The following is a 22,926-nucleotide window of genomic DNA, read 5'->3' as shown; positions in this document are numbered from 1 at the left end:
TGCTCCTCCTCTTTGTTTGGGATATAAACGTTAGTGTGTGCAGCGCGTCCAGTGTGATGGTGCGTTTCTGTACAAATAGGAAGCCAGTGGCAATGTTATTCCATAAACATCAGCGTGTGCATGATGGAGTGAAAGCCATTATTAACTTGTTTCAGTGTACACTCTACAAGACAATGCAAGTTTATTAACATTGTATATTTCATACACAGAGGCAGCTTGTGGTGCCTGAGATGAATGAAGTCAAAAATATATATATTAATGTTGTACATAAAGAAGAAGGAAAAGTTAGACATTAACAAAAAGTCTTATGCTGAATTCAAATCTGAATTATTTTTGACATTTTGTTCCAACAGTGGACCCTGTGATAACTGAAATCAGCTTCACCACTTTGATTCTAAAGCTGGGACTGTAAACATTCAATCCAATCCACGTAGCCAGTGATCCACCAGCAAACTCTTGACTACAACTTGTTTAAACAACATAGCAAATGTAGCAGACATTAAAAGTGAATATCAGTCATGGGAAATATGAAGAGAGGAACAACTATGATATAATAAGAACAAATCATCACAACTGCACAGATTTAAGATACATTTCTTCCTATTCAAGTGTAATCTTACATTTGAGTTGGGGCAAAAACAAGGCGAGTGTGTGTGTGTGTGTGTGTGTGTGTGTGTGTGTGTGTGTGTGTGTGTGTGTGTGTGTGTGTGTGTGTGTGTGTGTGTGTGTGTGTGTGTGTGTGTGTGTGTGTGTACAGTGCATTATGTGTTCCCTGACTCTGTAGATATCTATTTATCTCATTGCTCCTCTCTCTCTGGAGTAGATTGTGATGTGTTGGTCTCATGGTTGTCCGGCATTTTCTTTCTTTAATAACCATTGGCAGGAAGTAGGGATTTTCATACTGACTTCTTTATGATAGGTTAGAGAAAACATACTTTTCTATTGCCACTTTAACTTAACCAAGGAATTATTCAAATGTACAACGATAATTAATAGCATGTACCAGCACCACACATCCCATATTTTACATTGGTTGTAATTTGTACAAGGTATAAGCGTGATACTATGATACTAGGTTTACTACCTAGTATCATAGTATCACGCTAGTATCACGCTTATCCCCTGGCTTTATACTAAGCCAGGGGATAGGGTTATTATTCATAATAACCCTCAAAATGTCTCTGATGGAAGTAATAAATAAAAAGTATATTTTCTCACATTAAAGTGATACATCTTAAAAGAAAAAAAACACAATTCATGAGAAAATATCGTGATAAAATCTGAGATTATAAAGTTAATACATTTTGTGGAAAAAAATCTGAAATGCTCTGAGGAAAAAAGTTTTTTTAATAGAAAACAATTATGTAGATGTGTGTTTTTCAAAGGCTTCACTCTGCAAGATCAGATAAACCTCCTCACAGCATACAAGCCGTAATACGCCATCTAAGATTTGTTGGTGTTACCCCTGCAGTGTAAACGAAGCATGTGTGCAGAAATATGTGAGCGCATGCATGTGTCACAGTGGTGATCTGTGACTATTTATACCTTATCCTGTTACACGCTGACAAAGCCAAGGCATGCATCGGCCTTTCAACATATGAAAATACTGCGTGGACAGAGGCGCAGACACAGAGAGACTGCAGTTAAAGGTGTATGGTCGAATGTGTGTGTGCCTGTAAGTGATAATACAACCATTTGACAGCAGATAGAGTGGCAACTGGTGATGACAATACCGAGAGAGGGAATGGAGATAAGATTCACACATTTTCACATTAGCTTGCATAACTTGCATGGCACAAATCTTCTTATTATATCCCACACAATTGAAAGATTGAACTCTACACAGCTTAGTTGTTTCTGGTGTCTGTCTGCATCTAGCATTGTGAATATGAGGTTAAATAAAGGCCTCTGTGTTCCATGTCAATAGCCCCTATAGAGGAGCGAGAGAATATACATAAGAAATACTCCGTGTGGTGTTTCTTTCAGTATATTTAAGACTTCAAGGTTGGTGGTGTAAATTACAATTTCATTTTCCTCAGCAACGAATCACTTCCAATATGGAAACCTTTTCAGGAACAGCGCAACTTTAGGGAAAGTACCCCGACTTTATATAACATTACATAGTATATAAAACTTTGAATGTAAAAGTAAAAACCATATTAGCTTTACAAAGAAACTTAAAGTGGACCTATCATGCTATATTTAATGATATATTGTAGGGCCATACCTATATAAGGTATATTTATACGTTTCTGTTTTCAAAATACCAAACAGATCATGCATTTTAGCCATGCCTCATTTCGCTCTATGTGCTGTTTGCTGTCTACGGGGCTGATTCTGTGAGCTGCAGCTGACCACGCCCCCCTGCAGGAGAGGGGAGCCGTGCTCTGATCAAGTCAGAAGAGGGGGAGAAAAAAAGATCTCCGTCCTCCGTGTTTTATTATATAGAGTCGTTATTCATTTGTTTTAAAGCTCAATAAATAACAAAGAAGACCTTTGACCGGCACTTTTCTAATTTTGTCCGGAAGATTTCAACTTTAACGGACATCTTGACCGGCGAAAGAAACTGAAACTGAAACTCTGCCGCACGGTCCCCTCGTTCCTTGGAAGAGGCGGAGAGGTGGGTGTTTGTCATCTGCTGGTGGACTAACCGGAGAGAATTACAGTGCTTGCCTCGACGGGGAGGGATTGCATTGAATTAAAGCAGCGGGAGCAAACGCTTGCCTCGGGGAGGGAGAAAAAAAGCCACAGCGGAGAATAAACAGAAGGGTAACCATGGTAACTATGGGCGGGAAGTCTTCTTCGCTGCTTTTGTGGCAGACTACAGCGCCACTTACAGGCCTGGCATAAGTACTACAGCGTCTCCAGCGCTTTCGAGGGGCAATGGCCGGCCGTGGCCCAACTCCACATTCCCCTGATAGGTGGAGAGTTGGCCCAATAGCCGTAGCGCCACTTCTGTGACGTCATAGAAGTGTTCAAATCTGGATCAGTTTTTATCAGATCCGTTGCAGCCCCTTTTTTAGAGATTTGGGTATGGAGGAAAATAGAGAGGGTTGTGTTTTCTGACACTTGGTGAGTTCCCTGGAACACCGGGGACACATATTCATGTATAAAAGACGTACAAAAGTGCATTTTGCATGATAGGTCCCCTTTAAAGTTCACTTGTGACCAAATTAGCTTTTTGTTAGGGATTTGCAGGGGGATGAATAAAGCAGTGTTGACAGAACAGAACTCCAGTTGGTATTGGTGTTTGACAGAAATGGAGGATCAGATCGATGCAACAGAGTGAGAAACAAGATCAGGTAATCTGGTTCTGTCTCAATGGTCCTCCATGGATGTGTGGAGAATAGAGGTTGATTGTAGGTCAATTAAAAAGATTGTAAAAGTTTTATTGCTAAATCCACGTAGTATGAACAGCTGTTAAAATGTAACTTAAATTGTAATAGTTTAACCTTAATGTTCTCAGTTATTGATACATACTTAGTTACAGTGATTCATTGTCAGTTAAAGGTTATCTTGAGAACACACACTGAACAATGTAGGTTATCAGTGGACACACCCACCCACACACACACACACACACACACACACACACACACACACACACACACACAAATGGTGACACATGCCTCTCTGTTATGGTGGTATTTGGAATGTTTGTCCATAAACAGTAAAACTAAAGGTCTTACAACAGGTTAGCTTACATAGCAGAAGGTGACATCAGTCAGTCAGCAGATAAGAGAGAGCTTCACTTAGGTCTGAAAAGATCCTATGGGAACCACATTTTTAATATTGACTTCTTTTAAAAGTACTATTTGGAAACTTTCTCGGGGTGATTTGTTTACCCAGACGTTTTACAAGTTATAGGCCTTTTTCTCGAGACTTAACCCAACTATCTCCTTATTGTCTCACATTTTGTCAGGGAAATACCAAATGAAGCCAATCATACTTTAAACTGATAAATGAAGGTTTCGTATTGTCATAGAGAACATGAAGAATCCTACAGCAGAATCTGACAGGCAACCTATCATGAGTGAACCGAGGTGTAGCTGAGCAGCTGAGTCAACACGTTGCTCCATACCGCCTCAACGAAAAGACCAGGCAGAATGCTCTCCTGCTGTGTGTGTGTCTGTGTGAGTGTGTGTGAGTGTGTGTGTGTGTCTATTGTCTCGAGCTGCTCGTAATCAGGTGTCACAACATGTAGAAGACTGCAGTCAAGAGCAGAAAAATACCAGTTGTCATGTTACATTATTCAGTGATCATTTAATTCGATTTTAATATAAAGTAGAGAATGTCTTAGTGAGCTGCTGTGTTTGATAAGTGATATTGTATTTGGGATGTTGGGGTGTTTGCAAAACCTTGAACCATGTTTGAGTTCCTGGTGAAGTTTCCCCTGTAAAGATCAGCATAGGTGTTTAAGTACAAATGGGGGGGAGGTAATTTACTCCACATATTTTAATGAAAGTTAGAGTATAGTTGGTGTTACTTTGTGCCATGTATTACCACTGCATAAAAGCAACAGGATTAATGGCAGCAACACCAAAAGACTGTTAGGGTCTGGTTCCTGACATGTAAGGAGTTCACCACCAGAGGGAAGCAAAACATATGAAAGTGATGATCATGTGGTCACATTAACATCACTGCTTCATCTGTCACTCTGTTTGGCTTCTCTCCCACATGGTGTTTCACATTACAGTTATAGTCTACTAAACATGTGCCCATGCAAAATTGTTAAAACAGCAACAGTGTAAAATCCTCTTGAAGCAGCACAGTTTTGGTGATAACAAGAAGGACTGCTGTTTATCTGTATTATTGTGTTGCACTGTTGGAGAAGCCTGTGACCTAACATTTTCATCAACATAACTACTCTGTAGCTATGTTCGTATGACAAATAAAGAACCTTGAACCTTGAACCTTGGTACTAAAGATGAAAAAAGTAGTAACAATAATAAACTTAGACTTGTTTGTGTCTTGTGTGAAACCAAAAGTCTATTGAATTATAAATGTTTACTACTTAACTTAATAAAGTAACATATTACATAACAATATGCAATATTTTAACCCATACGCTTGTGTCTTTTTTAACCTGCCAATACACTGTAGTTTGAATTCACTGCGTTCACCATGTGTATGCAACTGCAACCCAAAATACTTTAGTATACTTTAGCTCAATCACAGCTGTAGCACAGGGTCAGAAGATGAGAACAAACATAGAACAAAATAATATTTCAGTGATGTCATCATAAAAACTTCAGAAGACATGAAAGGCAGAATAGAGGGCACAAACATCATCAACTTTATGCAAAGACAATGACAACAAAGCGTGAAGACTTCCGTATTCAAATATATGAAAACACTCATTGTCACAGCCAGTTGTATTAACTTACTAAATCCCAAATCAATAGAAAAGCAATTTCTTCATTAGAGTTTTATTGAATAAGTGCAACAAGTTCTGACAAAAACAGAAAATTGTGTTTTTTGTGTTTGGTATGAATATCAGTTGTTTTATATCTCTCTGTTATCTGTAAAGTGAGTGCTTCCCTCAAGTGGACAGTATGTGAAAGAGCAGCTGACTAACCTGGACAGCTGGGACCCTCATCTGTAAGAATTTTACATTTCATATTTTGTTGGAATAGAGCTGTAAAGAATGTGTACCAGCACTCAGTATACTCAACACTTTCAAAATGTCTCTGTGAAACCTAACTGCTGCGTAAAGCTGCTTAACATGCAGAGACACTTAATATTTCATGTTTCTTCCTATTTTGACACTTAATATTTCATTATTCTGCCTATTTTATCAGTGGAAGATAAATTGAAAGATAAGATTACTTTGTTTATTAATGTGGATTTTATCCAACAATAATATGCAATAAAAATATTCATGGGGAAAAGACTACTCATCAAATATCTACAGTTTGACTATTCACTCTACACAAACACATTCTTTAGACACAATAAAAAATGTTTTAATAGGATGTAAACGGTAGGTACTGTAAAGGCAGTGCACAGACCTTGCACCAAGTGGAAAGCGATCTTGCATAACTATTTTTACATTTTTTTTATGTGTTTAAAGTGCTTGTGTATAATGCGTGCAAGGTCCAATTTAAGAGGACATAACAAGAAAGTGAAGTTATCAGGGGAAAAACTAGATCCAAAATGTCATCATCATCTCCAGACCTGGGATAATTCATGCTTTCACTACACTTAGATTGCTTAAAGGTTAGGAAAAATGTCCCTTTACTGTACATGAAAAAGCAATGGCTTCATCTATTCCTTTGTTACTATTGTGTTCATATCATCTTCTGGTTGACTTCCCCCTGAAAGCACAAAGACATCACAGATTACTAAATAATTAGCAGTTTGCAATCAATGCATTCAGCAGTGACTTTGGGCAGTGTACTTACTGAACCACGTCTGGAGGGTCTCAGATCTCCGCAGCATGAGGTACGACAAACCAAACACCAACAGGATGCCGAAGAAGCCCCCAACGACACAGCCAATGAGAATGGAGTAGCTGCGACCGTCATCTATAGAGTGAATTTATCACAGATTGATTTGGTGGAGAAAGACTAAATGCACAGAGCAGTGCAGACATTACTAAAAGTAAGAAACTTTAAAGTGGACCTATCATGCTATATTTGAATAATATAGTGTAGGACCATACCTATATAAGGCATATTTATACTTTTTTTTCCTTCAAAATACCAAACAGATGATGCATTTTAGCCATGCCTCATTTTGCTCAATTTGACAATTTCTAGCTCTGTTTTTGCAAGGGCTGATTCTGTGAGAACAGCACCATCTACTGGCCTGGCATATGTACTACAGCGTCTCCAGCGCTTTCGAACGGCAATGGCCGTGGCTGTCTCCTCCTGATTGGTGGAGTTGGCCCAATAGCCGTAGCGCCACTGTCCTGACGTCAGGACAGTGTTCAAATCTGGATCAGTTTTGATCAGATCCGTTGCAGCCCCTTTTTTAGAGATTTGGGTATGGAGGAAAATAGAGAGGGTTGTGTGTTCTGACACTTGGTGAGTTCCCTGGAACACCGGGGACACATATTCATGTATAAAAGACGTACAAAAGTGCATTTTGCATGATAGGTCCCCTTTAAGCTTAAAAATGAAGAAATGTCCATTCAGAAAAACTATTCCATGATGCATTTCTTAAAACATTAACATAACCTGTCTGGATTGCTCACAAGTTGAGAGCATATCGGAAAGCCTCAATGATAATTGTTACTTTTTGTATTTTTTCCATACAGAACAATACAAGTTACACTTGAAATAATTTCCAACAACAACATGGACACAAGAGATTGTGAACCGGCTCTCTCTTAACATGTACAAACATTGTCTTTGTTTTTAGAAATTCACCTATCTGATTGAAGGTGTTTAAACTGTGTTTGCCAGACCAGTGCCTCGGACCTTCTTTAAGATAAACCTGCTGAAATAATATAGATATTAAAGGGGACCTATCATGCAAAATGCACTTTTGGACGTCTTTTATACATGAATATGTGTCCCCGGTGTTCCAGGGAACTCACCAAGTGTCAGAAAACACAACTCTCTCTCTTTTCCTCCATACCCAAATCTCTAAAAACGGGGCTGCAACGGATCTGATAAAAACTGATCCAGATTTGAACATTCCTCTGACGTCAGGACGGCGGAGCTGACCTATCAGGGGAATGAGAGGTTGCCGTGGCATGGTAACAGCATGGTAACACGACGCTCGTAACTCGGCCCCCTCCTTTGCAGGCATGCAAAGACAGGGTGGAGGACAGCAAAATAGAGCGAAATGAGGCATGTCTAAAATGCATGATCTGTTTGGTATTTTGAAAAAGAAAACGTATCAATATACCTTATATAGGTATGGCCCTACAATATATTATTCAAATATAGCATGATAGGTCCACTTTAAATTGCAATAGTAGTATCTTCACCATAAACGTGCAGGACAGCAGCAGGTGCAGCAGGATTGTTTGGCTGCTGACACACAACTCTTGTGCCGTTGTCTGAGTAAGAGGTTCCCTTGAGCGTCCACACAGCCAATGACTCGCCTTTCTTCGATCCACAACTTCCATACAGAGCCTGATGAGAGAGACAGGGAGGAGGGTGGAGAGAAGTTCAGGGAAGAAAGAATTGAGATACAAAACGATGTGAACGGCGAAATAGACTGTTGAGTGAACCCTTATGTTGCTTCTTACAGTGGCAGTATGATGGTGCTACTGAGAGGAAGTGGAGAAGAAAGTGGGGATAGGAGGAAGCATTAGATGAGGCCTCACCTGGGGGATATCTTCTACATGGCCAGAGGGGCATGTGAGGCTGTAGTTGCCGTGACTCCCGTAGAAAGTGAAGGTGAAGGTCGGAGAAGCTCTGGGAACTCCACAGCTAAACACTGCAGGATCTCCCACAGCCACGGTGAGGTCTGCTGGGCGTGTGAGGTATCTGAGAGCTGCTGGGTTTGGTGCTGAAGTGGTGGTGGGGGTGGTGGGGTTGGTGGCGGTGGAGTTTTCAGCTGAAACAGTTATTTAGAGTTGAAAATGGGTATGATAATGAGGAAAGTACAAAAAGTGCAGTAAGCATTAAAGTACAATTAGTTTGGACTTCTATATTCTAACTTCATCCACAGTTTTTTATGTCATCAAAAACGTGTTAAACCAGTTCAGTAACCAAACACTCTTACCTAGAAAAGTGCTCTCAAAACTCACAAACAGACAAGAGTTCAATAACTGCCCTTATGATGGCAGGGAAGACAAACAAAAACTTGATTTAATTATCTTGTCTCCTGCCTAACTTAAGTGGATCACAACATATCAGGTAATTAATATGCACATGCTCCAGATCTTTGTTATCTTTGTTGATCGATATACTTTGTTGTTTTTGGACAATGACAAAGGCCAAAATGTGGCTTGCAACAAACAAAGTACATTTTCTTTATTTCTTGTCAAATGACGAATGACCCTTCGCAACACAGACTGTAGTGTCTGTCAAGTTATTGGCTCCAAAGACCCTCTAAGGATCGTGTTGTAAACCCTATAGCAGTATGAGGTTTACATACTTAAATAGTTTTGTGCCCAGCTATAAAAACATGGGGTTTAAATTAGTCGATAATGTTTGCAGCACATGCGCACAATTGATGGGAATTACTTTTGATAAGGAAGCAGTTCTTATTTTGTTGTAGTCAGCAGCCAATGATGGTATACAAATACACACACACACACACACACACACACACACACACACACACACACACACACACACACACACACACACACACACACACACACACACACACACACACACACACACACACAACACACACACACACACACACACATCACACACACACACACACACACACACACACACACACACACACACACACACACACACACACACACACATACTCTCACACACACACACACACACACACACACACACCACACACACACACACACACACACACACACACACACACACACACACACACACACACACACACACAGTCTTATCTCCAAATCAAAAGTAAGAAAATGTGTAACAATGGCCCAACTGATCACACTTCATGGAGTCTGATCTTTCACAACACACTGCGCACATCATCGCTCAGATAAGAATTTTAGTTGTTGTTAATTGCAAAAATCCACCCATCATTGTTGTGGTTTGTTGACAGGAAGTGAATGCTACCTGCATCTGAGATGATGATGCCTTAAGCAAAGTACATCCCCTGCCCTAATAAACATTTGTATATTCTAATGACTAGGAACCCGTGTTTCCCCGGAGGATTTTCTTGACATGGAGAAAGATTTGTTATACAGAAATCCTCCAGTGACTAAAGGTATTTCCTTAGAGGCTCCAAAACATTAACCAAAGCCGGAGTGACGTCAATGCATGTATTCAGTTTACAGTGTATCAATGTTCATGCAAGTACGACCTGGAAACCTAATGTTTGATATAAACACACTTATATTTTCTAATCACTGAAGCAGTTAGTTACCTGAGGAGGGTGCGGTGATTTGGAGCAGAGCCAGCAGCAGCAAGCAGATATTAAAAACCTTCCTCCTCTTCCTCATCTCTACTTTCGTCTTCTCCATTCTTTTCTCCACTCAGGTTCTCTTATTTCATAGGTTAATCTGCAACATTATAAACAATTTAACTTAACGTTTCATTCAACAATAAAGGAATACAACAGTCAAGACTCCCATGCTTTTATTCAGATTAAATGTGGTGTAAATTAAAGCGGAACTTTACTATTACCTGAGGGCAAATAACCATTTGACTGGTTCTTTGCCCTCGAGTAATATAAAAAAAAGGTTTTAGATACAGATGCAATGTTAATAGCCTTTTATGATACAGGCCAGAATGTATGACACATTAAATTGATTTAAAAATAACTTTTGTCATCTATATAAATGTATTTAAATCAAAGATTATATTTCACACCATAGATTGAATAAGAATATATGGGCTGACAATATAAAATGATCAGATTTTACATTCATAATTGTATCACTTTTAGAATGATTCTACTGATCCAAGGCCTTGTCCTTTTGAATTATAAATAAGTGATGTTGACTTGAACTTTACTGAGCTTTTGTCATGCAATGTTATTTGCTTTCAAATGCATTTAAAAAAAAGGCTCATCTATATTTTATCCATGAACATGAATTTTTCAACCCCTAAATCTAGCAAGGTTTTGTAAATATGGGAAAAAAAGTAAACGAAAAAACACATGTATTTAAAATGCAATGGAAGTCGAGGAAAACATCACTAACCTTAAAATGAACTGGAAATTCCCCAGAAGATCTGCAGGCAGTTTCCTTTTTCAACAATACAACGCAGCTACTAAAAAAACAACAACCTTCTCTCAGCTGTTATTCTCACATATGCAGTCTCAAAAGGCTGTCAATGTTGCAACGTAATGCGGACTCTCTTTTAATCTATCCACGTGTCACGCCATCCTCTCGCTCTGACCAGAAGGTAAGTTGAGAGGCACAACGCAACTGGAGGAATGTTGAAATCATCCTGATTCACAGGAAGGACTTCTTTGAAACAAACAGGTTGGGCAGGCCTGAGCCAATAATAGCTGCTAGTAACGTCAAACTCTCTCTCTCTCTCTCTCTCTCTCTCTCTCGCGCACGCGCACACACGCACACACACACACACACACACACACACACACACACACACACACACACACACACACACACACACACACACACACACACACACACACACACAGAAGTAAAGAGGGAGAGATGGATAATATCTAATAACAAGATTAAGAGTTAAACAGCCATGCTTTGTGAGGCTAAACAGTGCTTTAAGCTAGATGCTACAATCAGCATATTTCCATGCTCACAATGTCAATGCTAACATACTGACGTTTGGCAAGTGTACCATATTAGTATTTTTGAAATGGTGTGCACAAATCTGATGGAAAGCATGTTGTCTTTTGCTGTAACAAAAGTAGTGGTCTTTGATGGTGATATTTTGAAGAAATACTATAGGCAAGATGAAGTCATGGGCTGCTAACCAAAGCCTCTAGAATCGATCATCTGGGGCCCTTGATTTTCTGTCAATGTCCAGAGACATTTTGTCAGTGGCTTTTGAGATATTTCAGTCAGGATCAAATAATGGCAGACTGATGTGGCCACAATTCTAAATAACTATGCAGAACACTGTATAAGACGAGATATTATAATGATAAACACAGTGGCGAGCCGTGAGCTTTATACCTAGGCCCTCTGACCCCCACCCCTTCCCTCGAAAAAAAAAAAAAAAAGAGTTATTACGTCACAGCGTATACTTCAGCGGAATATCAAAACAACGGCCCAGGGTGCAAAACGCATCAATGACAGCGACCCTCTACCACACAAAACAACACCTGTGAACCCAATTTGTGTTCTTTGACATTGAAAATGATATTGCATTGTGTTTGTTACTTTCGTTGCAGTTGTATGTCTTAAGTGTAATTTGGCATGCTTTTATTTTGAAGGCGAGTTCACGCTGTTGACAGGAAGTTGTTGTTGCTATGGAAACAAGAAAAGTTTCACAGCGGGCGGAACTCGTCATAAAGTCCGCGATAATAAAACCCACCCATTTAGAGGGAAGATATGATTGGTCAATTGTTGTGTCATTTGACATTACTCTCTCGTTCAGTTACTATAGCGGGCCCTCTGTGAATCGCAGAGAGGCCCGCTATAGTAACTGACATTCAAACAGAGACTGAACAGGCAGATTCGAAGGATTTATTTATTTGGAAATGTTATTTTATTAAATCAAGTTTTTTTTCGGTAAAACTAATGAAAAATATAACAAAAATAATATTAAAAAAATATATATTTAAAAAAAATATATATATTTTTAATGTTTTTAAATATTATTTTTTGGAATATCTTAGGCCCTCACAGAGGGCCTAGAGGGCCCTGACGGCTCGCCACTGGATAAACATTTCATTGATTGAAACTTGAGTGAGTTTGAGAGGTCACCATTTTATTTTAAAGGGGACCTATCATGCAAAATGCACTTTTGTACGTCTTTTATACATGAATATGTGTCCCCGGTGTTCCAGGGAACTCACCAAGTGTCAGAAAACACAACCCTCTCTAATTTCCTCCATACCCAAATCTCTAAAAAAGGGGCTGCAACGGATCTGATACAAACTGATCCAGATTTGAATACTGTCCTGACGTCAGGACGGTGGCGCTACGGCTATTGGGCCAACTCCACCAATCAGGAGGAGACAGCCACGGCCATTGCCGTTCGAAAGCACTGGAGACGCTGTAGTACATATGCCAGGCCTGTAGGTGGTGCTGTTCTCACTGAATCAGCCCTTGCAAAAACAGGGGTTTAAAAGTGCAAATTGAGCGAAATGAGGCATGGCTAAAATGCATGATGTTTGGTATTTTGAAAAAAAAAAAGTATAAATATGCCTTATATAGGTATGGTCCTACACTATATTATTATAATATAGCATGATAGGTCCACTTTAAGCTTTTGATTTGATGGAGAAAAGGAAGAAAATGGCCACGGAAGAGGGTTAAGTAATATGTTTGAGAAAGAAAGCAACAAAGCAGCATGCAGTACATGAACTGTTGCAAGATAAAGGATGTTAAATAACAACCACAAGCCATATCTTTCTGTGGTTTCACAGTTATTTACTTTACATTCTTATCATCCCATTTGATGTGTGCTCCAGTATAGTTTGTGCAGTAGTATGGAGATTTTTATTTGGAGACATCTGCTGCTGCTTTTGTATGTAACAGAACTAGATGGCATTTGCCTAGTGGTGCCTAAAGCACATTTCAAGAGCCAGCACCATTTAGTTCCCTTATATTCAAGTGAAGGCAGTCATCTTTATGGCGGATATTACTCCATTACTCTGCAACTCAAACTAATCTAGATTGTTCAATGGGCCCTATAATGCACATTTTTCAGGTTATTTTATTTATTTAGTGCCTCTACTGTGACATGTTAAGATGCTTTTCACCCTCTGTCTGAAATCAGAGCCAAGTGTGCTCTGACTGGTTAGCCGGCTAGCTCTGTTGTGATTGGTCAACCGCTTAGAGATGTTCTGCCCCTTACCCTATCACATACAATGTGTTTGAGCGCTAGCCAATAGAAGCGTGAGTGTTACATAGTGATGTCATTATGTCCCGGAAGTAAACAAAGGGGTCCCTCTGATGTGAACTTTGGGGATTTAGCCTTTGCAGACCATTTACATGCACTCAAACCTATATAACTGTCAGGATCTCGACACAAACTGATGAACCCAAATGCACGACCCAGAGACAAAGTCTTGAATGTAAAATGTTTTAATTTTAATTTCACAGATCAGGTAATCCCTCTTAACAGAGTAGGTACTGGAAATAACAAAAGGTGCACACAAGGAGGAAAAAACTAGGCATAACAAAAAGAGAACTTAAGAAAAACGTAAGCCTACAAAATTAACAAAAGAAACAAAACCTGACATGAGTGAAAGCGATCCTTTCTGAGCTGAGGCTTGGCACGACCATTCGGAGAAACAAACAAGACGAACTGACACAGGACAGGGGAGAGACAGGACTATTTAAACATGAGGTGAGTGGGAACAGGTGGAAACAATCAGGGGCGGGGCAGACACTGATGATGGCGGGAAAAACACACAAGGGGAGGAAGAAACAGGGCCTGAAATGAAAGACAAGAGTTAAATGCAAAATAAAACAGGAAATGACAGACAAAATACATAAACATAACTAACACATTTGACGAGACACAACAATAACACACTACAGGAAAGGGACAACCCCAAAAAGCACAATAGGGCCCCTTTAAATAGCAACATGTATGTTATGTATGTAACAAGAAAAATATGTGTTTTTGATTTTGTGGTGAGCTATCGCTTGAAAGTGAACAGTAAATACAAGCATACAACCAAAGAAAACAACACATGAACTGACATGAAACTGTCTCTTTAAATATTTGGTCACTCAATCAGCATGTCTTAGCTCATCGCACTTTAATATCATAAATATTAAGTTTTTTTTCTAAAAATAGACGAACAAGATGAAGAGTTGATATCCAAGTACAATTTGTAAATGGATGTCCGGGTTTCAGAGTCACTGTCCTCCTGGTTTTCATCCTCAGGCTCTGGTCAGTATCTGTTAGAGCCTTATCACTCTGCAGCGTTTACTCAAGAACACACAAATGTGACCCAGAGCTTACAGCTAACAGCTTTTAATTGGATCATTATGAATGTATTTTCCGTCATCATCTTCTTGCTCTGCATCATCACTAACAGGCTTTCAGCAACAGCTGTTTTCTGGATACTGCCTGTACTGGGTGCACTCTGCGTGTTGTTTAAGTGCAGTAGAAAAAAGGAAATTGGGTGATAATAAATATATTTGTATATTTTATCACTATGTTATATCCTGACAGCAGCATTAAGCTAATCCAAAAGCACAATAACAGTTAAAGGTAGGGTAGGTAAGAATGGAGAAAACAGTTTGAGTGCGCTAGAATTTGAAAGTACGCAGCTGAAAGAAATCTGCCCCTTCCTTCAGACTTCCTTACAGAGCCCCTCCTCCAACACACACGAACGTGCACATGACCAATGAGGGCACGAGATAAGTTTGTGCACAGATGGAAGGCTGACAGGCAGGTAGGCCATCCAGTTATTTTAGCCGGGCCGGCTAAAATAATTGGTCGTGCTTTTTACAGCGCCACGGCTTCCACAGATGACATTTTTGTATGGATTTATTGTCAAAGCATTTCATTTATTTATTGCTATCGGGATGAAGAGCATTCCATGGAATATAACAAAAAGTGTTTCTGAAGTGAATTACCTTTAAGCTTATGTAAACAAATGAACAGATAAGAGGCAAAAGAGTAAATCTATTTACATAGTTTTTCTTTTGCTTGAGTATTCTCTTAAAGCAAAAGTCAACTCCAGAAAATCCGGAAAAAAAGAGTTCTAGTATTTGTGCTGAAAGAAGCCTCAAGGTGCTGGAGGAGATGTCTCTGTGAGGACATACGACTGATGTCTTGATGACTTCTGTCTCCTGAAAGGATATAGACAAAACATTTATCAAAAAAACATTAACATTTACAATACTAAGTTCATTGTATCTATCTAAAATTAAAATAAATAACACTTATGTAACACAGACATGGGAGATATTGGGCTGATAGTCACGCTACTGCAGACATCAACCTTTTAAATACACGCGATATTCACATCTAGGTTTGATTATTGAAATAATTCAAGCAACAGACTCTGCATGCAGACTGTGAAAGATGCATCTGTCTAAATGTGAAATTAAATGATACAGTCATTAAAAAAATCACTGATCATCTGTAAGGGGAGTAAATAACTCACCTTGACAAGAGAAAGGCCACTATGGCAACTAAAGCCAGGATAACACAGACAGTCACTCCAATAATCAGCAATCTCTTTCCTGAAGACTCGGATGGGTCCGTTGCTGGGGTGGACAGACAAAAACCATTAGAGTCATATAAAATGGTCTCTGGCAGAATTATTTTATACATGTTAATAGCTAGACCTTAGACATCCTGGTGCTGATGGACCTACAGTGTAAAGGTATTTCATAAGGCTGGGCTTCATGGCAGCAAAGCTATATATATATATAGAGTTTATTTTTACTGGATAAAATGCAAAATAGACCCAGTATTCATGGCAAGTCATACTTTTTTTTTTTATGCATCTCAAAGATAGAGAAGAGATATGTAGTTTGAAAATGATACCTTAATAAGTGTTTGGTGCTCTGGTGGAAGAATGGGTTCCTTTAATTATCACTTTTCTCCTTGTTTTACATAAGAACGGACACAACTGTTGCTGCTGAAATGGATCAGTGGCCAACCAGTTATCATTTTACCTTAATGAGGGTGATAACGGTTCCTTTTTTGTGATTGTCATAGGTTATGGTATGCAAAATGACGAATCAGTCACCTCTTGTTATGTAAGCACTGACTCCTTTTTAGAAATATCAATTTATTTTCTATGTTTTGTTCGTTTGTTGTTGAATATTTAGATGAGGTGTTATTTTGGGCCTATGTCCTGCTGAACTTGGTTCCACAAAGAACTGGCAGGATCTTTTCCGGGCTCTGTATTGACCCACCTTTGGGATCTGTGAGTTTCAGACCGTTAGTCTGTGATCCATGTCTGTTCCGAGCCTCGCAGCAGTGCAGCCCATATTCTTCAGCGGAGATGTTGGCACTGCTGAGTGTCGGGCCTCGTCCTGTAGGTGTAGCCGGAGATTTTCTGGCTCGATTAAAGCTTTTGTCGGCTGCCAGAAGACATGCTGCCCCCTGGTACCAGGTGTATGTGTGGACAGGAGGGTTAGCATCGCTGCTGCAGGTCAGAGTCACAAGAAGCCCGTTCTGTAGCTCTGCAGCAGGAGAGACTGAGACCGATGTGTTGCGAGGAGAGTCTGGACAGGATGGAGATGAAAAGTCAGTTACACCCTGTTTCAAATCATATGGGATTCTGTGAAGACACTTAATACTAATAATATATTCATTAAAAGAAATCGAGAAAAAAATATACAGTGATGTTTCTTTATGTAGAATTTCTCAGTCAAAATATACATTATGTAAGATATTAAATGTCTAGACCTATATATTCTGTTAAGTGGATACTATCCCAAATGTTTTCAACAATTTTTAAACCTATAGAAATTCTTAACTGTAATCAAGGGAATGGTCCAAATACATTAAACGTCTAGATCTTCATGAGAAAAAAAGCTGAGGGATTGGTTTTTAATGTTTAACTGCTTCTCTCCTTGTTTTTTCTCAGTTTAAATCACTGGGTCAGTTTGTTTAAGAGAGGAGGAGAAGTCGGCAGATAATTTGGCACCCGATAAATACCAGCCTAACACCTGGATCTCAACTCTACATAAAAACAAGCTCAGCAAACGTTTAGTGGCAACCCTGCAAAAACCTCTGTGGATAATTTGGCTACCTGTTAAAGCCTACTGAACGACGAACAATGGTGAAAGCCCAATCAGAGATAGCTGACTGCAATGGTGGTGAAGGCAACAACTCCCATGCTACTTCTCCATATCACCAAACTTATTATTGTTTTGATGAGAGACGCATAGTTGCGTAAAACTACATATTGTTCGTTGGTTCATAATATAAATATCTATTTAAATGGGAATAAACCTTCACTTACATTCTACATCAATAGGCAGCATTGTTGAGTTCTGCTCTTTATCTCCAGTCTGTATCTGACAGTAGTAGCTGCCAGAGACTCCAAGTGTCACCTCACTGAAGTCCCACACCTGTCCAATGTGTCCTCGGGTGCTGCTTGTGCTCTTGTACCATCTGAAGAGGGCCTGGGGACTGGCCGCAGGGCTGCCGCAGGCCAGACGCAGGGCCACGCCCTCTGTGATGTCAGTGGAGGGACTCGCTGACACCGTGACTGCACTGAAGGAGTCTGGAGAAAACGAGGGTTATTCAAATAACAAGTGTATTAAGTCGTCTCATATTCAAGAATAAAACGAAGTTAAGTGATTTGTGAAAAATAACTGTATGATGATCTCTGTTCAGGGCTTTGGCCAGGATTTTAGAAATACTGAGGTCCACTAACCTGCCATATAACACATAACACATAAATAAAAAAATTGAGTCTATTGTTTTATATATATTTTCCCTGTTGAACATAGAACCTTTAAAGGTAGGGTAGGTAAGAATGGAGAAACTAGCTTGAGTGCGCTAGAATTTGAAAGTACACAACCGGAAAAAATCTGCCACTTCCTTACAGAGCCCCTCCTCCAACACATACGAACGTGCACATGACCAATGAGGGCACGAGATAAGTTTGTGCACAGATGGAAGGCTGACAGGCAGGTAGGCCATCCAGTTATTTTAGCCGGGCCGGCTCAGATGATTGGTCGTGCTTTTTACAGCGCTACAGCTTCCACAGATTACATTTTTTAATGTATTTATTGTCAAAGCATTTAATATATTCATTGCTTTCGGGATGTTAAGAGCATTCCATGGAATATAACAAAAAGTGTTTCTGAAGTGAATTACCTACCCCACCTTTAACTGTTCTATTTGTGTACACATCTACTCTACCTTGAAGTTTAAAAGGTGGGAATAAAATGTAAATCCTTATTAACTAATGATCCATAGTTAATGTGTAATGTTTCAATATAAGATTGTTAAAAAATAAAACTAATTTCAGATCTCTTTATTTTAAGCAGAATAAATATATTGAGAATGTGACCTCTGTGTGGACTATCTGACCTTAAAACAGTAAACTCCTGCCTCCAGGTTGTTTTTCACAAGCCTCTATTCATTTAAAAGGTGTTGCATGCTTCGCCATTGATGCTTGTTTTGTTCCTCCAACCAGTGGTTCAACTGTTCATGACCAAACAACAAACCTTTGTTTTTGTTCATTTGCAGCTGCATGGTGCAAGTTGTACTCAATAGTTGAAAAGTTGAAAATCTTTAACTTTTCAACTTTTCACTGATAATTATTACTGCATTATACCAACAAAACAAAACAAGAGAGTGACTTGACACAGACGTTGGTCCATCATTTCTTAAGAATATTGCAACATGAGTTACCTCACACAAACACATTCCGCGTTCACACCGGAGTACTTTTCCCCGTACTTTTCGCGTTTAGTTCCGTTAGTACCCCTTATGTCGCGTTCACACCAAAAAGAGTACTTAGTGCCGGGAACTTTTACCCCCATGTTTAGTGCCTGCTGAGTGATGGTACTTTCCTGGGGGAAAAAAGTGCCCCAGTTCTGATTGGCTGGGCGAATTGCAAACCACGCCCCGTAAAACTCTGAAATGTTTTGTAGAGCCGCCATTTTATTATCCTCGCATTAGCATTATTAGCATTAGCATTCGCCCAGCGCACAAACGCAGAGAGACTAACTTATGGCAACACAAAATAAAACATGGGAGCGGTGTCGGCGTTCTGGCGATTTACTCGGAAGGCTTCAGTAGAAGCTGCTGGGAGTCCCAGCAGCTTCTACTGAAGCCAGTCCCCAACTCCGGGGACTTCCGGCCGGGGACTTCGGGTGGCAGTATACACCGTGAAGTGGTTTGCGGCCTGCCAGTAAACCCAAAGCAGAAGAAGACGAAGTTACTCCGGTGTGAACGCGATCTGTACTAAGTGCCCTGGGGTAATAAGTGCCCTGGGGTAATAAGTGCCGGGGCACTAAGTGCCGGCACTAAGTATGGCAAAGTACTTGGTGTGAACGCGAATGAGGTTGCTTTTCAACAGGCTCTAATACCTTGCTTTAGGAGTTCAGCAAAGACATGTTTCAACTTTCCAGTGAGTCTCTGGGCTGTGTGGCTGTGTGGGACTTTGATCATTTGGGTACGGAATTAAGACTGTCTTGAAACAAAAGCATTATTAAGGTTTCTGGTCAGTTTCAGTTCTCCTTCACATGAATAGCACACAGAGTTGATAAAAAGGAAGTGGTTCCTTATCTAAGTGTTGATGTTTTACATCAACACTTCAACCAAGTCAACCAATTCGCAAAGTACAACATTTATTTTTTCTTAAATCCTTTGCAACTCAAACAACAAATGATGAGCTATGCATCGATAATGAAGGATGAAGATAATTTTGGGGATTATAGTATTACTGTTGGTGATGAGTTGTGGCATTAGTTGTGAATGAAATATTCCCACCTGCCACTAGGAGCTGTACTCCTTTCTGCTCTGGCATCTTCTGAGTGGGGTGGCTGGTGATGAGGTAAAACACGTACGCTCCACTGTCTGACTTCCTCAGGTCAGAAATCCTCAGAGAACAGTTTTTGGTTCCTGGTTGTAGGTACTCCACCCTGTTCTGGTAGGATGGATGTGGTAATATACCGGCACTGTGGAAGACATATCTGAGACAGATAGACAGATTTATTTAGTTTGGTTTAACCCTCTTCTATAAGTTCTTGCAGAAATTTTTGCGGATGTTTTTGTGCATCTTCAACAAGACCTTGATGTGATACAGCGACTGTCTTCGAGACACCAGATCTCAGACGAAACGTTGTACTGTTGTACCTCGCCTCCTCCTCCTCCTCCACCCTAATTGAGATAATTAGACAGAGTTTCTATTGAAGGAGCTTTTGAACAAGGGCTAAAGCGCCATTTAATACCACATAATTATGCTTATGTTAACCTGATGCTCGATGTTTAAATCCTTCCATAAATTGTAGTAAAATAAGTTAGTTTATTTAAATTATTCTTGATCAAACCCCTGCAGCTGCACATTTAAGAGCCTTGCAAAGAAAGACTTCCTGCTGAAGAAACAGGATACATTGCAACTGCTAACAAAGCCTTCTTTATACCTGAGCAGAGAGCCGTCCCTCAGCCTCAGAAGAAGGGAAGTCATAGGAACAAGGGAGAACCACAGAGGAACCAATCACAGCAGAAATAGGATTGGAGGGAAGACTAACTGACCAATCACCTGCAAGAACACCTGAGGGGGAGGATATAGATTATACATTATAACAGGTTTTTATATCATAACCACTAAGTTACATTACAAGGGTCTAACATTTACGCAAGTTACTGTATTTTTCTTCAACATTATTAACCTAAAATAATCCAGATATACAGATCAAATTAACTGACATATCTGAATGTACCCGCATTACAAGTTTTGCTACAATGTACAGCACTGTTCCATGTGTTTTGGTCAATAATATAAGAATAAAACAATAAAAAAGTTAGTCACAGGGTGAAATGTAAAAATATAATTTTTAATTGGAACTAGTATATAGATATAATATGCATGCAGCTCTGGTGCCACTGAAACCATCTTCAAGCAGTTGTGACATCAGTTTTATGATTTATACGCTGCATTAATTTAGCTATAAGTATGTCAAGCCAAAACTTTAGTTTAAATATGTATTTTACCTTTCAGAGACAGTGTGAGCAGCAGCCAGCAGCTCACTCGTCCACCCATCTTCTATTCCAGCTGTTGATTTTTCAGTTTTGGTCCCCTGATCTTTCACCCTCAGACAACTGCCCTTTCTTCTCCTTTGGTTTCAACTGTCTGCCCTCCTCTGCTTTTCGGTGATGTGCTTGCTTCCTGTAGAGCAAAGAATCATGGGTCAGATTGTCCAACTTCCTTTTTATTTTCCCTGCAACAGGGAACTGGGGTGATGACATGGTTAAATGACAGCAAGAGAACCTACTGTAAATGAATGTGGGTGTAGCCTATGTCTGTGTTGGCAGTAGTGGAACAACAAAGTGGTAATACCACAGGCTAGAAATACTTTATTACAAGTAAATATCCTACATTTAAAAATGTAAATACAAAAGTATTGGATTGAAAATTAGTACAAAAACTACAGTACTCGTTATGCAGAATGGCAATTTTTTTTGGATAATAGATAATGTTACTGAAGCAAATTGAGTGATCAATTAATGTAATTAATTTCTCTGTGTTGGAATTCAACAGACACTGGAATTGAATGGCTGCCATACATGTAGAGATTGAGATTTAAGAAACATTTTGATTGATCTCTTAATTTTTTCCACGCTACCCACCGTTTTAAGGTACATCTTTACACTAAACCTGGCCTCCATTAAGTTATTATCCCGTTTCGTTGTGTGTTCTATACTCTGTTCGCACAGTGTGTTCACCTGCAGCAGGTCAGCAATCTGGGTCCACTCAGAAACGCACCGTGACGTCACTGGTGCCCCTCTCCTCTGCGCAGCTGACCGCTCACAGGACGACCACACAAGAACCCGCAGACAAAGATGCGATAAACTATCATTAACTTCGTCTCAGATAGAACAGGCTTTCAAATGTTTTTCTCTTTTCTATTAGACGCCGGTGTCGGTGGATTCGGTTGATATTAAGACTCGCTGAAATCCTTTCCCCCTTCTTCTTTCTCTGGGGTCAGTAACCTGTGGAGACAGCAACACGGATTTACTTCAAACTGGATTTATCTGTGGCGGAGTTTAAACGGCCTCGTCGCCTGTTTTTCGAGGCAGAAGTTTTTTTGTTGCTATTTTATTCTTCAATACAGACTTTAAAGAAAAAATAACATTATATTTGTCATTAACGAAGGCATTTGTTTCACCTGCTGTAAGAAAAGTCAGGTGAGTCTCTTTCTGGAATGTGTTTCAGCCCTGTGGTTTAATGCTAACTAACACTTAATGCTAAAAGTTAACATTGCTAAAGGCTATAGCCAGAGGTGGGAGAAGTACTCAGAACTTGTACTTGAGTAAAAGTACAAGTACCAGAGTGTAGGAATACTCTGTTACAAGTAAAGGTCCTGCATTCAAAATGTTACTCAAATAAAAGAATTAGCATTCAAATATATTTAAAGTACCAAAAGTACTCATTCTGCAGTTTGGCCCATTTCAGAATAATATATATTATATGTTTTGATTATAATTATTGATGCATTCAAGTGTTATCAAAGCTGGTAAAGGTGCAGCTAGTTTA

At 39.6% G+C, this 22,926-nt stretch overlaps 3 protein-coding genes across 6 annotated transcripts in view; 1 reads left to right on the top strand and 2 right to left on the bottom strand.

The window, feature by feature from the left end:
- Positions 1–5,273: 5,273 nt before the first annotated feature.
- Positions 5,274–11,009, bottom strand: LOC117480226. The gene is made up of 6 exons (XM_034127464.1): positions 10,775–11,009; positions 9,997–10,132; positions 8,282–8,514; positions 7,940–8,087; positions 6,405–6,527; positions 5,274–6,317 (listed from the first exon to the last, which is right to left on the bottom strand). The coding sequence occupies exons 2-6, from the start codon at positions 10,091–10,093 to the stop codon at positions 6,268–6,270; spliced, it is 651 nt and encodes a 216-aa protein (XP_033983355.1). The 5' UTR covers positions 10,094–10,132; positions 10,775–11,009; the 3' UTR covers positions 5,274–6,267.
- A 4,263-nt stretch (positions 11,010–15,272) lies between these two features.
- LOC117480225 (B-cell receptor CD22-like) overlaps positions 15,273–22,926 on the bottom strand; it is a 9,888-nt gene continuing 2,234 nt past the window's right edge. For 2 of the 3 annotated variants that reach the window (XM_034127462.1, XM_034127463.1), the window contains exons 2-9: positions 21,384–21,558; positions 20,813–20,943; positions 20,461–20,549; positions 20,160–20,362; positions 17,674–17,937; positions 16,619–16,930; positions 15,859–15,961; positions 15,273–15,541 (exon numbers count right to left, since the gene is read on the bottom strand). In XM_034127462.1, the coding sequence (XP_033983353.1) occupies positions 15,478–15,541; positions 15,859–15,961; positions 16,619–16,930; positions 17,674–17,937; positions 20,160–20,362; positions 20,461–20,549; positions 20,813–20,943; positions 21,384–21,432 (1,215 nt within the window). In that variant the 5' untranslated portion in view covers positions 21,433–21,558 and the 3' untranslated portion in view covers positions 15,273–15,477. Of the gene's footprint in view, positions 15,542–15,858; positions 15,962–16,618; positions 16,931–17,673; positions 17,938–20,159; positions 20,363–20,460; positions 20,550–20,812; positions 20,944–21,383; positions 21,559–22,115; positions 22,287–22,926 lie in introns of those variants that run through there. The other variant, XM_034127461.1, reaches the window with a different exon arrangement.
- Positions 22,376–22,926, top strand: part of hpn (hepsin) — a 26,848-nt gene continuing 26,297 nt past the window's right edge. For both annotated transcript variants that reach the window (XM_034127460.1, XM_034127458.1), the window contains exon 1: positions 22,376–22,577. The gene's annotated coding sequence lies outside the window, so the exon portion shown is untranslated. The remainder of the gene's footprint in view (positions 22,578–22,926) is intronic.

This window comes from Trematomus bernacchii, unplaced genomic scaffold, assembly GCF_902827165.1.
Source record: "Trematomus bernacchii unplaced genomic scaffold, fTreBer1.1, whole genome shotgun sequence".
NCBI classification, from domain to species: domain Eukaryota; kingdom Metazoa; phylum Chordata; class Actinopteri; order Perciformes; family Nototheniidae; genus Trematomus; species Trematomus bernacchii.
The sequence above is the reverse complement of the archived record's forward strand: the minus strand, read 5'-3'. Positions and strand labels throughout refer to the sequence as shown.

Coding starts and splice junctions, on each gene's coding strand:
- LOC117480226 (XM_034127464.1), bottom strand. CDS start 10,093: ATGGAGAAGACGAAAGTAGAGATGAGGAAGAGGAGGAAGGTTTTTAAT. Junction 8,088..8,281: donor ATGTAGAAGATATCCCCCAG/GTGAGGCCTCAT, acceptor CTCTCTCATCAG/GCTCTGTATGGAAGTTGTGG. Junction 6,318..6,404: donor GACCCTCCAGACGTGGTTCA/GTAAGTACACTG, acceptor TTGTGCTTTCAG/GGGGAAGTCAACCAGAAGAT.